This window comes from Ostrea edulis, chromosome 2, assembly GCF_947568905.1.
Source record: "Ostrea edulis chromosome 2, xbOstEdul1.1, whole genome shotgun sequence".
Taxonomy (NCBI): domain Eukaryota; kingdom Metazoa; phylum Mollusca; class Bivalvia; order Ostreida; family Ostreidae; genus Ostrea; species Ostrea edulis.
In genome coordinates this window covers 79,478,138-79,494,239 of record NC_079165.1, presented here as the reverse complement: position 1 = coordinate 79,494,239, position 16,102 = coordinate 79,478,138, and the positions used below count along the sequence as shown (strand labels likewise).

Sequence of the window (16,102 nt, the reverse complement as noted above, 5' to 3'; positions counted from 1 at the left end):
GTTTTCCTAAAAGTAGGTTAAACTTCAAGGTCAACGTCACAAAGTGAAAACTCGTGTACAAAAATAAAGATCTTGTCATAAGAAATACACTGATGAAATATGGGAGCCCTAGTGAAAAGTTACGAACAATGTTATAGTTTCAGACAGACAGACAGGACTTTAGTATCGGGGTCATAAAAGACTTGAATTCACACAACTTAAGAACGTTTGCATTTTGATGTGATTTAGTGTGACCCTGTTACTCTTGAAAATCTCTTTGTTATCTGTCAATAAAGAAATTGAATTTGACTAACCATGGCCCTGTTGTTCTTGAGAAGATCTTTTATGATGGTTTTTTTTTTTTTTTTTTTTTTTTTTTTTATTTACATTTTTGACAAATTTTCATATATATTCCCATATATATATTCACATATTGTGGTCCTACCCTATTTTAGAATGCTACAAGCTGAACAAACATGAATTCGTACCACCTTGGGGATGCTTGTACCACAATATGACTAGCCCCATAGCCCAGTTGTTCTTGAGAAATTTGTTGAAAGATTTTAGCGATGCACCCATAAGTAAAACTTTGATCACACCCTACCTGGGCGCCATGATTTGAGCAAACTTGAATCAACATTATGTCAGGGTGCTTTCATTTAAGTTTCAACTTTTCTGGCAGATTTTGAGAAAAAATTCAAATGACCACACCCTATTTTTGCATTTTCGTGATCATCTGTCTTTGAATTCTTTAATCCACAGGTGATTTGTAATTGGAATTGGTTCTAGAGAAGAAGAAGTCGAAAATATTAAAAGTTTATGGACGGACAGAGAAACAGATGCCGGGCAAAAAGGAATCAGAATAGCTTACTTGAGCCTTCACTCAGGTGAGCTAGAATGAATGAATAAAGACAAACTTTGTTGTTTTTTATTTCCATAAAAATACACCAAGTTTATGATTAACATTCTATAAAATGATAATGAATGAGAAAAAATGAGTTTATGGAATTTCATAAAGCAAAACAACAAAAGTAAATGATATATTACAAATGTACAAAGTAGTCTTAAATAAATACACCCAAATAACCCTTGAACCAACATATACTATCACAGTCTCTTAATGACTCTCCATTTTGGTGCCGAATGAAATTATTCGGAACCTTTTCTGAAGAGAAAAAAGGACCGAAATTCGATTTCACATTGGCATTGATTGGCTACACGACGTGGCTGATCATGCCACGAGATAGTCCTTATGGACTGACTTCTAAATGATTGGCTTTATATAGAGCTGAAACCTCTGATGTAGGTTCGGGTATGTTGTCCTCAAGCTGTCCATTTTTCACTCCTAAGATTCGTTCTAATCGCCTTTTCTTATGATCTGGTAAGTCTCCTACAGGGAGCTGTCTTAACAGCGACAACAGGTGTGAATTGATGGCATAACGCTCAGTACCAGAGGAGAAAACGGGGACCTTCGTCGTGGCGGGAGTTTGCGGAGTGATTGGTATCGGAGTTACGCCCAATGTCGTCTGCGGATAATATTTTATAGTTGATGGGCGTTGTGTCACAACAGGAAAAGGTTGCTTTTGGACTGATTTAACTTGTGTGTTTTGACTTTTCTGTTGACCGATTATCATTGAGGTATGGCTTTGAGAATGTTTTTGGTAACGTATATTAGCATTAGCTTTGGTCGGCTGGTAGGCAGTATTCACTTCATTGTGTCGTGCACTGTAATGGATAGGATGTTCTTGCTGCTTTGTTTGCTGTTGAATATTATTGAGGGTGGTATGACTATGAACTTGTTGTTGAGTCTTTCGTATTTGCGAGTTTGGCTTATTGTAGATTGAATAGACCATGTTGTGACTTTTAGGTTCCTGATGGTTCATTTTTATCATACCCTGATTGTTGCTGTGTTTTGGACTTGGTGTCATCCATCTTGATTGCCTTTCAGTTTTTCCACCGTTTTCAATGATGAAATATGGACTTTGATTGTTGTAGCTTGTTAGACTTTGAGTGGACTTGTGTCCTGATTGACTATTTGAATGTGTGGGAGGCCGTGTTATACTCTGTGTATGTTTCGCCGTTGAACTTTTTGGCATGTGAATAGCATATCCATGCATTTTTGTTGGCTTCATGATTTGATTTGGATTGTGATAAATGCCCTTAGTGTTCTGTGCTTTTGATGTCGATAAGTCTTTAGTCGCCCATTGCTTTGTATGACTAATTGTATTATCCATATTATGTAATGATATGTGCATGTCTCTTGGTTTAGATTTATTGATTGTGTTCTCCATTTTGTTTGACATTGTCCGTGATGCTGGGTGTGATACAGTTTGTTTGGGGAGTTGATTGAAATTTTCGATAGTGTACGGAGAAAACTTTCTGTTTGACAAACTTGAACCATGGATTTGATTTGGCAGTACTGGAATCTGATTGTGATTGTTAGCATTTCTGCTTCCTTGTATTTCAATTGTAGACTGCTTTTCATAATGTCCTACTTTCCCAGACGTGTGATGATGAGAGTTTCTTCGTCGCCAGTTTGGTGTTGTCGGTTTATATGCCATGATTCTGCTACTTGGTGTGGTGGCTTGAAGATGAGCAATAGTAGAGTGGTCAGTGTGAGTAGTGGTACTGTATTTGGTCGTAGAATTGTCACGGACATCAAAGCTCTGTTTCGCAACGGTGTAAGTCTTTGCGTTCTGCATTGGTGGTATTGAGATAGAAGAAGTCTGTGGAACATAATCTCTTGAAGGATACTTTGTAAATTTCTTTTCCATCTGAGGTTTTAATGGAGGTCTAGTAAATGAATTTTCTAGAGTTTTGTATTGAATACGTGAATTGTCTTTGGGTTGATGCATAGTATGTTTGGTAAGAAAATCTTTCATTGATTGATGTTTAGAGAGAGAATTTTCCACAATCTGGTATTTTGAAAGTGATGTTTTGCCTGTTTGCTTCTTGTTAAGAACATTTTGTTGCATTTGCGCAAGACGAACTGATGTACGTTGGGCGGACGATTTGCTGTTTTCTTGCTGTGGCATTGGAACTACAAGAGTAGGTTTGATCGTGGGTTTTACAGAGTGAGGAACGGTTGTTTTCGGAGAGTGTGTATGGCTCTTTGGTGAAATCCCAGACAATGAAAACGAAAATGGGTTTCTTCTGTGACTGTGTTCGGAAGGCGAATGTCTGGAATGCGGAGGGGATATATTTGTGTTGTCTTTTGTCATTTTTAAATCTGATAAAGGTCTGACGGAGATATAGCGATGAGGCATGTCCTTTTTTGATTCATTATTCGAAGTGTTCTTTTTTTGTTTCAAACTTTGCATATTCACTACATTTTTCTTTTTCTTCTGAGTCTTCTTTCCGATGAAATCATTCTTTTCTGGAATTTCCAGAAGAAGGCCTTTCTTGATAGAGCTGTCAGTTAATTTTACAGGAGCCGTTGATATCCTGATGTCACTACCTCCATTGTTTACATCTTTACTTGCTGCCATGATGAAATTGGTTAAAGACAATGGATCTATTTCCTCGAAAACAATACCAGCATTCGAACTTTTTTTAACAAACGGAGTAGCACTCAGACCAGGTCCTGCTTTGTCGTTTTTAGCCTTAGCTCTAGCTATGCTGTTTGGAGCTACGGAAATTGAACCAGAATAGTCTCGAGATTGAACTTTTGTTGTTCTAGCTTCAGCAGTGTTCATGAACATTGATGCTGGACTGTTGAGAGAAAAGGCAAAATTGACAAAAGGGGTTGTATCTTTCATGTGATTGTGACGAGGCGGAGACAAGGACAGACTGTTGCCTGAGTAACGTGATTCTGAATCGCGTGTACCACTGTACTTATGATAAGTTGAATTTGGCGACGATTTGATTTTCATGTCTTTGGATTTTAGTTGTTCGACCCTATCTGGTTGATGTTTCTGAGTAGGAACCGATGACAATTTATTCTGTGGGAGCTGATGTTTTGGATATTCAATCTTACTATTTTGGTGGATTTTTGTCGGAGACTTTGACAGGTTATTTCCAGCGTATTCTGATCTGACTGCATCATTCTTTGAGTCTAACGTTACGGTCTTGTATTCGATTTTGTTGGTATCTTCAAAGGACTTTGTCTCTGGCTGGGCCTTAGTTAAATAGCCTGCCTGTGGGCGTTGTTTTAAATTGTTTGATTCCTTAAAGTGCATCTGACTAGACTTATGCACAATATCTTTGTTTTGTTTGGTGCCATAAACCGTTGATGCAGATGGTTTTGGGGTAGGTAAGGGTAAAATAACGATGCGTCGAACTGTTCGATAAATTGGTCTTTTAGGTTTAGGTGGCCCTGAAATATTCACGTTGATCGATAAAATTCAAAATCGAAAACAAAAGCGACGGTGTAATTCAAAAAATAATTTTAATAACATCAGTCCAAATGCTGAATTATGAATGTAATCATAGAATTTCTGCTACAAGACTGCAACGTATGATTATGTACATTTTATTCAACTAATCCTATTATACTCTTTTACATTGACTTTTCGTACAAGGGAAAGGAATCTGTCAAGTGTATTTGCATAAAGTGGATATTAATAAGCTTCCATTGCCCATTCCTTTTGACATGCTAAGTCCAAGGCGGAGATATATAACTGAGTTGTAAGAATGTGTTATGCTTTCCAAAGATGTTGAGTCATTAATAACCAGATCACCGATTAATAAGGCTTCAATACCGAGTGAAATAGATTGTCGAGCTGCTCTTCTCTTAAAACAGAAGAGAGAAAAAACGCACACAGTAAAGCACACACAAGTGTTACAACTCTTTACAAATGCAGCTTCAGTGATTAGTTGCGCGCATGCGGGCTGCTGGTGACAAAGTGCGTGCGCCGCGATCGTCAATAATAGTCATGTGATTTGATACCTAATGACAAGGAGTTGTCCATATATGTTGTAGCTATGGTCTTCTCATTTTTGATTCTTTGCAGATGTTGCTGGTGCGCATGTGATCCTGGTGATGCATCCTTGTTAACCGAAATTCGAACTCCATGTCTATTAGAATTCCTTAATTTGACGGGTGCAGTTTCAACAAAATTTCGTCTTTTAGGAAAACCAGATAATGTATTCTTTGCAGCATGAGATGATTTTCGTACTGATGCATTCAGGTGAAAAGGTTTATGATGGGGGTTATTTGAGACTGAAGCACTAAGTGAATTTCCGGCAAACAGTTGTGGACGCTGATAAAGTGGTCCTGGGGCAAAGATTTGATTCATTACATTGGCAATGTTTGGTATTTGTGGTTCAGGTTCGAAATTTACGGGTTTACGGAAGAATCTCTCAAGTTTTGTCATACCTCGATGCTGAATTAAGTTGGGATGAACGAATCCCATAGACAAAGAGCCTGTATTAGTAAGGTCGTTTCTGCCATGTCCAACATGTGGTGGTGTTCGGGAAATTGACCCTAATCCACCGTATAAATCCACTCGGTTATTTTTCTGTTTATCATACGACAGAGATCGTAACGGCATATCTACAAATATTTCATTTTTTGAATGTGGAATTATGCTACCGGGTATGTGGTGAGCACTTAAAAGACTCCGTTTTCGACGATGCGCCCTAGTAGTTCCTTGTGGGTTGGAGAGTGATGGCTTAGCTTTGTCGACCCCGAAGACTAGGGTGTTTTGTGATATCGAGGCAGATTGTTTGGGTTTAGAAGGAATTCTTGTATTAAGAAATGAGGGTATAGATTTAGGAAGTAGATCAGAAAGTCTCCTTTCACTCACTCTCCCTGTTGCTGCAAGTTGGTCTCTCATTCTTTTTACAAGCTGTTCTCTCATTGTTTTTATTTCTAAAAGATGCTTCAAAATGGCAGCCTTATCTAATCCCGCCCTCCCTAATCTAGTCAAATCTACTTTTGGTTTCTCATTTCTTTGAGTAGCTCTCTGATTTCCCACCCTGTTTGTGTGTGCTGCAACATTAGTTCTTGATATCTGAAATCTTGGTATCGATTTGCGTGGTACATTTACTTTCTGTTTGCTTACGTTGGACTGTTGAGTTACAGAGTGGGAACGTGTGGGCTGTACCCTAGCAGTGAATGGCTGATTTACAGAATGCAAACCTGTGGATTGTACCTTAGTGATGATTGGTTGATTTATTGTGTGCGAATCTATTGGCTGTACTTTAGCTGTGATTGGTCGATTTACTGAAAGCGAACGTATGGCTTGTGTCTTAGGAACAGTTGGCTGATTCGGTATGTGTAAAGTAAGTGGAGGTAGTTTCAAAGTGGGCTCGTCTTTTTTCACAATCTTATTGATGTTTTTGTTATTAAATGAACTTTCTATGTCTACAATGTTGGTTGTTTCAGCATTTAAGTTGTCTGTGTTAACTTTCGTATCTTGTGGTTTTTGCCCAGTGATATCATTTGGAATGATAACAGCAATACCTTCGAGTTTATTTTGCAAAGGTGTAGTAAACAGAGGTAGTTTCAAAGTGGGCTCGTCTTTTTGCACAATCTTATTGATGTTTTTGTTATTAAATGAACTTTCTATGTCTACAATGTTGGTTGTTTTAGCATTTAAGTTGTTTGTGTTAACTTTCGTATATTGTTGTGGTTTTTGCACAGTAACATCATCTGGAATGATAACAGCAATGCCTTCGAGTTTATTTTGCATAGATTTAGCATCCAAAACGGGGGGAGTAACATGAACAGTTTTCTCAGTGTTAGATTTTGCCTGATTGTGTTTTACAATTTGAACTGAATTACTTTCAATCGCTGTAGTATCGACTATACCTTTGTTCAAATCGACGTTTTTAAAGAAAGTATTTTTAGTTTCTTGTTGGAAAAGTGGAGTAATGTTCGGTTTGGAAATGGGATCTGATCGTGGTTTAGCAGACGTATCAACTGGGGTGTTATCTGACGGCAATGCTTTGTATGGAGACTGATCTAAATTGGCATCAACAAAGTTATTTTTCTTAAATTGCTCAACAGCTTCGAATTTACTAGGAATATTGAACACTGAAAATGTTTTGTCGGGCTTTTCAGGGGTCAAACTTGTTTCTGTTATAGTGGAAGTTGCAGTTCGCGAAATTGGGTTTGTTTTGTCTGCAGGTAATTGCATATGTCTTTCTTCTGTGACATGAACTTTGCGGTCATTAGTCGTAGGGTCTTCGAAATTGGGCAAAGAGGAAAATTTTGTGGTATCTGTTGATTGAATGTCAGTTTGAACCGACTTAATAATATTTACGGTATTGTCTGGTGGGTGACTTTGACTAATTTGGCTTTCTTCAACGTTTTGTTCGTTGTTTGTCTCAGATATTTTCTCAATTTTCACGTCTGGTTTTGTTTGTTTCAGAGAGGGATCCTCAATGGCGGGGGGTAAGAAAGTTGCATGAAGATGATCGGGAGCGTCATTGATGACGCTCTCAATTTTATTTGGTGGTGAGTCCTTTTCTTTATTGGACTCCAACTTTTGCTTAAATTCTATGTCATGAATTTTTACTCCGGTAGATACTGCAGAATGAGATTTAATAGAATCGCTGTTTTTCTCTGTTTTAAGGATTTCTTTATTGATATTAGAAATTTCCACGTCTTTTGGTTTGGGGATATCTTTATTGAGTTCTGATGGAATTTCTATTTTAGTTTTTAGATTAAGAGTTACAGGAATGGGTAAAACTGGGACCGATTCAGTCTTTTCCACAACTGTTTGCTCAGATTTCTTAGTGCTACCTGTGTCCTGAATAGAGGACGACTTTGGAATAGCTTTAGAATGACTTTTCGCCTGAGGGGAATCAGAAATATATGTATCTGGAATATAACAAAAATAAGCACGTCTAAATACCTTCATACAATAGAATACGAATATCTGCTAATAAAATCAAGAGAAAATTGAAACGACCATTGTCAATCAAATTTGTTGGGGGAAAATGTGAAGGGATTTTATTTAACACTGTTTCCTTACCTTTAGTATTCTCTAATATGGATGGAGAAAATCGATGTCTATTTGATTTCTTCTTGATTTTCTGCTTAATAATATCATTTTCCATCATATGGGGGTTTGCCATTTCCGCTGTATTTGACAGGGGGATGTTACTCTGAAGAGATTTGGTTCCCACTTGGTCCACTGGTCCAGTGTGTACCACGGTTGCTACCGAGTAATGTACTTTAGTTTCCACGTGTGGTTTCTTTAAAGCTGGTTTCTTTTTTAGCATGACATTCTTGTATTTCCTGGCCATTTTCCTGAGAAGCTTCATCGCTTTTACCGACACTTTATATTTTCTACCTTTAGACCGAGAAAGGAGGCTATGAATCACCCATATGATCTTTCTCACACGTTTAAAGTCGTCTTTTGTCTTTTCGGCGGATGTTGGTTTCGTCAAACGCGGAGGAGAAGACAGATTGGAACTTTTAGCGGTAGTTGGTGCTGTCTCATGATTTTGTGTACGAAGAACATTTTTCGTTTTATCTGGCGTAAGGTAGTGTTTATTTTGATTGTGGTTAGGTGAAGAAAGCTTGAATGGTTTTGTGTCGGTAGCGGGACTCGCAGCAGCACTAACGACAGCGTGTGTTGGTTTACTTGCAACAGAAGTCGACGACCCTGGTCCTGATAAAGAGACTGCTACAATTTCTGGTTTGGAGATTCTTTTCCTTTCTCGAAGCTTCCTGAAGTTACCATTTCTGCTTTTCTTGAGGTTGTTCACACGCTGTCGAAGGACTAACAATCTATTGAATAGTGCTTCTTGTCTTCTTGTGGCTGGGATACTGTGTATGTTCAATTTCAGTTCTGGAGTAATACGTGTGTCCAGTGGTACATTTCCACCATCTAACATCGGTATGGTTTGTAAATTGCCTTTCTTCTGAGTTGTAATTTGATGTCTTGGCTGATTTATCTTCACTTTCGTGACCGGTGGTTCTGATTTTGGAGGAGGTATGTAAGGTGCGATGAATTGTTTTGGAGGAGCTTTTTCGATTTTTTGAACAGGTGGATGATAAACCACGGGTTTAACTAGTTTCGGAGGTTCCGGTTGCTTTGGTGTTTCCACGATTTGAGGTGTCTTCGTTGTTATAACTGGTTTGGGGGGTTCCGGTTGCTTTGGTGTAACGATGACTTGAGGTGCCTTTGGTGTTTTCTGAACTGACACTAACTGACTGTCAGGTACAATGGGATTCTTTTTCTCCGTTTTTTTCTCGGGTTGCGGTTTCGGAGTTGGCGGAGGTTTCGTTAGTTTAGGGGCAGTCGATTTGACTTTAACATCAGTTTTTTTGCCCTTCTTAGCAACCACCTCTTTGATCGTGTCACGGATAACGGACATTGTTATACGTTTCTTTGAACGTTTAAGAGTTCGCAGTTTCCTGACTACTTTTTTAAGCTGCCGTCTGGACAAAGACTTTTTTAATACTTTAAGCAGTTTTTGGATGGTATATCGACGCTTATATTCTTTCCTTGTATCATCGTCGTCGTCCTTATCGTCGCTTTCATTGCTGTCCTCTCGTTGCCTGCGGGTATCCCTTTTCTCTCGTCCGTTCACGGAGATCTGCGACAAGCTTTCTTCACATGACGCTATTAACAAACCTAGAAAATAAGCAGTAGAATATTATATGATACCGTAAGAATTATAAGGGAGAGGGCTAAAATAGGCTATGCCTGCTGCCCGACCCCATTCACTTTGTGAATAAAATATGGTTTAAAAACATTACACAACTCATTTTCCACCAACAAAGGAAAACTGTTTAGCATTGCTTGTTTACTGATATCGGACTTGGATTTTATGTGTATATGGTGCTTAGTTATAGCGTCCACAGCCTCAAAATATTACATGATTGGGCCAAGATTGATTGAGTGGGTGATTATGTAAGTTTTTCGTAAAAACCGGTTTTACAATGCATTCGACAGAAACTTTATGGGAAAAAGAATAGAAGAGGATGGATACACTATTAAAAAAGGGTGTTGAATTCCATTTCAGACTCTAACATCTAGAACACATTCTTAGAATACCAAACGGACTGATGAACCCTGGAGGTCAAATGGTAATGGGCTGTTGCTAAATAAGATATTTATTTCAATAATCAATTATACATGAACCCTTCAACAGTAGTATAGTATTTATTGTTGATTTCAGCCAACCTATACACGAATTTCTTTATATATATCAATTATCATAAACATGATCTGATGATTGAGATCGGGTCTGCTATCTAATTAGTATTCTATTTAGTTAATTTAGTTTGACAGAATGTGGCACTGTTGTGATTGATTGATTGTCAGCTGAAAATTTCTTTTTTATTCTATTTCAAAGAAACCTTACAGTTAATATAATATTATAGAGTGTATTCAATCGATGAACTGAGAAAGGCAACTCCTTTTCTCGTGTGACAGTTGTCGGTAATTATTTTATGAATTATTTGTGGTAAGAAGTAGTCTACATTACGTCACGTGGGGTACACAAATACAATAAACTGCGATTTATAACAATGGAATGTCGACAGCAAAGGAGGTAACAAAGTATGAATCCTATCTTTAACGATTATATAAGAGGCTCAAAGATTCATTTAAGACATTATCTTTAGTGTTGTCATTAATCTTCGCGAACATGAACTCAGTTTGAGAAGTAAACTTGCGGTTGAGTAAAATGAAACTAAAAAATAGCGAGCACATTCAAGTCAAAATATCGATGCTTAAATTGATCAATCAGTTAAGTAGAAAAGATTGATGTACACTCCAAAGGCAAACAAAGCACAGTTTGCTCTAGAATCAAAGTAATAAATGTAGAAATAGATGCAGGAGATGAATATGATTAAACCTCTGATCAATCATAATACATCTATAGAAATTATAGCAATGCATCGTCACAAATCAGTTCATCGATGTGGCATTGTCAGTAAAAAAAGAAGAGTTTTCGACAAAGGGAGACAATATGACGATACAACGTTATCGGAATTTTAACACAGACCACGTGATGTAATCGTGAGCTATGCCCTCCTAATTCATGTTCATATTTCTTTAATTAAATTAATGACTCTATAATGAAATCAAATGGTGTTTTTTTGTGGTCTGAGATCTCTATTTTTCCTGCTTTCTGGTGAAGCATTCTGAACACGTCTGTGCCGGAAAAGAGATCTGAATACCTTTTGATAAAGGTTTGACAAGGGCTTTGACAAGCTTAATGATTATAATATTTTTTTTAACGAACTGCGCTTCTTTATACGCCTGCTGTGGTTTGTTTTAGAAGTTAACAATGCATAGAGTGATAAATATACACGGGGCGTGTAACCTCATGGAAAGAAATATCCACGAGTCACGAATTGATAAATGATTTTGCTGAAACTGGTAAAAATTACAAATTCTAAAAGCTAAACTTCACGCGCATTTCTAACCTTTTTGTATGATACTCTGAATGTATACATACCATACTAATGTAAATATGATAAAATTCTTTTCGAAAATTAACAAATTTGAAAAGTTTGTTGGTATAATGAAGTAATTTGTTTGTATAATAAGCGGATCCGCATTAGCAAGTCTTAGTGGTGCATACGTCTCGCAAACAACTGGCATTGCAATTACTGATGACACTTCTGATGATGATGAGGTTGTCAGAAAACTGCTTTTTCCCCACCACAATTCTCGAGGAGTTCATTGTTCGTTAATTAAACAGCATGATTTATTTCTTACATGACTTCATGTATATTAACTATTTGCCCACCGAGTATTCTAATAGAAGAGGGAAGAGTAAAAAAAAAAAAAAAAAGAGAAAATAAGAGAAAAAGCAGAAACTCATGTTTGCAGATTCTCACCGAAGACTTTAACTACGTTTTAAATGTTCGTCGAATGGGCATCTTTACAAGCCCAAGAGTTTCCCGTCCACTCCGGGGGGCGTATGAACGGATAGATACTGCAGATATTGATACAAATGACGTCATTAATAGTCAACTCATGTCGTGGTGGAAATTCACCGAACGCGTTAATACATTCAATAAATACTTGAGCGTTTCCAGCTAATAGCGTTTCTATCTATTATTAGCATATCGACACAGTTCCAGTAAGTACAATAAAGAAATAAAATACATTTCATTTCTGAAAATACATAAGGGTATGAACTGCAATGCTTCACGTCGACCTAAATATTGTTACATTGTACTTTCAAAATTGAAATTAATTTATATCTTTATTTTTACATTCTAAGTTTTCTTTCTGTCGGAATTTCCAGCCGGTACAGTAGACGTACTATATTTATCAAAATTCTTACGCGAATTGTTCACAGCTGCATCGTATTCATGCGGAAATGGCTGTCATTACAATTGGTAAAGATATTGAAGGCAAAAAGAAATGTAAATTGAGAAAGATAACACGGAACAAAACATTAATATGGGCATGGCTGTTAAGATATTTTATAGCGACTTCAAATAACAGTGAGTCGAAATAATACATTGTCTAACAGAGAGACGAATTATAGGTCAACTACGAGAGAGAGAGAGAGAGAGAGAGAGAGAGAGAGAGAGAGAGAGTCAGAGAGAGAGAGATAGATAGAGTCACAGAGAGAGAGAGAGAGAAAGATAAGTAGCCCTCAGAATGGGTTTAAGGCAGTGTTGTATATCATGAGGCTATAAATGAAATAGACACCGTAGTTCCAATAAAATAATCGGATTTTGTCTTCTTCTGAACTTCATCCGTAAAATTGTATAATTTCTTTAAAACTAGATATCGCATTATTTTGGACTGAATATCGCAATATTTCAAACTTTAAAAAAAAAAAAAAAAAAAAAAAAAAAAATTCCACGTTATCAGGAAATAAAGGTTATCAGAATAAAATGATTAAACTAACATAGAATAATTTTTCATAAATTTTAAAAGTATTTTGTTTATCAGAAATAATATATTTCATACTTACATGAAAACAGACATCCTAAAGTAAAGATTAAGATAATCCGAAAGTTCATATTGACAAGAGCGAAATATGAGCGTGCCAAATTCTACCGCGAACACTTCATACCTGTTTTTACCGAAGAAAAGATCAAAATTATATTAATATTAATGACGACAGTAATTAATCTGAGACTGTCAGAAATATGTTATATCATTAACATCGAGTGCACGCCGATTCTCCATTTACATATTTCAATTATTTTTATGATCATACCTAATCACTATGCTTCGCGTGATGCATGGCTGGTCCAAGAACATTTGAAGAGAACATGACATTTAATAATTATATCAAACAACATGGACTTTCACTTGTAAAACAAGAGGAGCATTTATATATTTCATGTCAATTTCACGCTTTTTTCACAGATCATGTACATGTGTCAATAGATATTCTATAAGATACAGATGACTAAATATCAATCTGAGAATGATATTCCTTTAAGTCGTTGTGCTGCACTTCCTTCTTCACGTGTCTATCGTCATCATAGCTCATTTTCATTTCAACAACGACTATTACTAATAAGTTATTGCTCAATTTGCAATAAGACCAAGCTAAATTTAGTACATGCAACTATGCTCATTCATTGATGATCTCTTCAATAAGTTTACGGTGGTGATAATTTATACCAAGAGAGTGTCAGAATTGTTTCTATTGTGAGTTTTGATGGTTAATTTCTGAAATAAGCAAAGTCAATGGCCGAAATCTGAATGGTCATTGTTTTCTACGTTTAAGTGATGAATGGTCATTGTTTTCTACGTTTAAGTGATGAATGGTCATTGTATATGTGTTCTATGTTAAAAGTAAAATAGTCCTCTTGAGCTATGGAATCGTTTTCTTTTGCATCAATAAATCTATGAATGACTCATTGATTTCTGTATGTGATATTTCATGATACAAAAATACAATAGAGGTTGTATTAGATAATAAAATAAACATCAAATCAAACAAGCCCTAACACACAGCATTGTTTTACTTGGTCCACAAAAAAGAAAACCAGACCTTTAAAAAACGCCCATGTGTAATTAACAGGCCATTAATACACAACACATTTGTTCTTAATTTTGAGGTGTTACCACATTTGGAAATTATTAACCACTCTACATTGTAGGATATATGTGTATTTCCATATTTAACCTGAAATATCTGACATTTTCATGTGTGTTGTAAAGAAATCCACAAAAATTTCTAAATTCAAAAAACAGTTTCTTTGCAAAAAATTAATCATCTCAAAACACAGTGATGGTTTCTGGCAAGTTAAGAGACGTCATTCTCGTATACCAGCAATTTGATGTAAAAATAAAAAAAAACACCAAAAAAAAAAACAAACAACACAACAAAACGAAAGATTCGTACTCTACACAGATTTATCAACTTCTTAAACATGACCTTATTTACTAATAATTTAATAGTATTTATTCTAAAACACTTGGTTGTCTCCATTTCTTCTTTCCATCTTTTTTTTTTACGATTGTGTATACGAGAATCCCCATACCCCAATACAACATGACAATAGTGGGATAAAAAAAGAATCGGTGAATCATTACAATAGTGGACTGTGAACAGAATCAATGAAATGATTACAATAGTGGGTTATAAACAGAATCAGTGAAATAATTACAATAGTGGGCTATAAACAGAATCAGTGAAATCATTACAATAGTGGACTATAGACAGAATCAGTGAACCATTAAAATAGTGGGCTATAAACAGAATCAGTGAATCATTACAATAGGAGGCTATAAACAGAATCAGTGAAATGATTACAATAGTGGGCTATTATAAACAGAATCAGTGAAATCATTACAATAGTGGGCTATAAACAGAATCAGTGAAATCATTACAATAGTGGGCTATCGACGGAATTAGTGAATCATTACAATAGTGGGCTATCGACAGAATCAGTGAACCATTAAAATAGTGGGCTATAGACAGAATCAGTGAATCATTACAATAGTGGGCTATAGACAGAATCAGTGAACCATTACAATAGTGGGCCGTGAACAGGGTCAGTGGAATGATTACAATAGGCTATGCTTGCTGCCTGATCCCATTCACTTATTTGTGAACAAAATATTGTTTAAATCAAATGATAGCGATTGTAGCGATTGCAAAAATGTAACAACTGTTGTTTCAAAAATCCGTAAATATTACAATAAATACAATTACTACAATTGTAACAGTAGTTATTTGTATAACCCTTCATTGCAAAGACATTGCATGATATTCTTTATTCCAAGAAAAATATTGATGGAGTGTCTCATTTATACTGATACCATTTATAATAGCACTTTCTGACAAAAGTAGTCAGCTATATTGATAGTGCATATAAATTGTGATACTGCATTATTGCTTTCTCTCTCTCTCTCTCTCTCTCTCTCTCTCTCTCTCTCTCTCTCTCCTGTGACTGATGGTTAACAACTGTTCAGAACCTTGGATCCACTTCTGTATCTCTCTCTCTCTCTCTCTCTCTCTCTCTCTCTCTCTGTGTGTGTGTGTGTGTGTGTGTGTGTGTGACTGATGGTTAACAAGTGTCCAGAGCCCTTGGATCTACTTCTGTATATGCCTCTTTCTTTAAAATAGAAAGCTTAAATGAAAATAAATAAGTACATTGATTAAAGCTAATTATTTCTGATATGTATTGTAAATTAAAAATATATTTTATATACCAATGTACTAGTTTGAGTGATGTCTAAATATATAACAAAGTGGTTTGCAAACAATCTGGGATATCAATCAAATATTGTATTACTTTAAATTGGCCATAGGTTACAAGAGGGATTTTCCCATATGTCGCACTTATTAGCATAATGACTATTAGAAAAAAGATTGTCAGTTATGATCTACTCTACAGTGTATTTTATAACAACGACTAACCGCAAAATTATTTTCCATCTTGTCATCTACAATGAGGGATTTCAATGGTACCTTTCATGGCTCGAAAATAGATCAAGTTTTGTGAACTTGTATCAACGATATGAAAAATAGAAGTGAAACCAAAACGTGTTTGCGAAACAATTCACACCAAACAAATACTTGTACAATTCTCTTGATCTAATTTCTGGTCAGGCTTAATGAAATAAACTATTCATCTCAGAAATATCGAAAGTTTTTGTCATAATTTATGAAAATTTCATCAACAACTATGTCAAAGGTTTATGTCACGATTTATAACAAATCTATGTTATCATATTTCATAACAATTTCATCCATAAGTATGTCAATAGGTTTTTGTTATGATTCA

General features: G+C 36.0%; 1 protein-coding gene across 1 annotated transcript; it reads right to left on the bottom strand.

Moving 5' to 3' along the window:
- Positions 1 to 1,229: 1,229 nt before the first annotated feature.
- On the bottom strand, positions 1,230 to 12,924 carry LOC130051520 (uncharacterized). The gene is made up of 4 exons (XM_056153488.1): positions 12,826 to 12,924; positions 7,902 to 9,512; positions 4,868 to 7,747; positions 1,230 to 4,294 (listed from the first exon to the last, which is right to left on the bottom strand). The coding sequence occupies exons 1-4, from the start codon at positions 12,872 to 12,874 to the stop codon at positions 1,230 to 1,232; spliced, it is 7,605 nt and encodes a 2,534-aa protein (XP_056009463.1). The 5' UTR covers positions 12,875 to 12,924.
- Between the last annotated feature and the right edge of the window lie 3,178 nt (positions 12,925 to 16,102).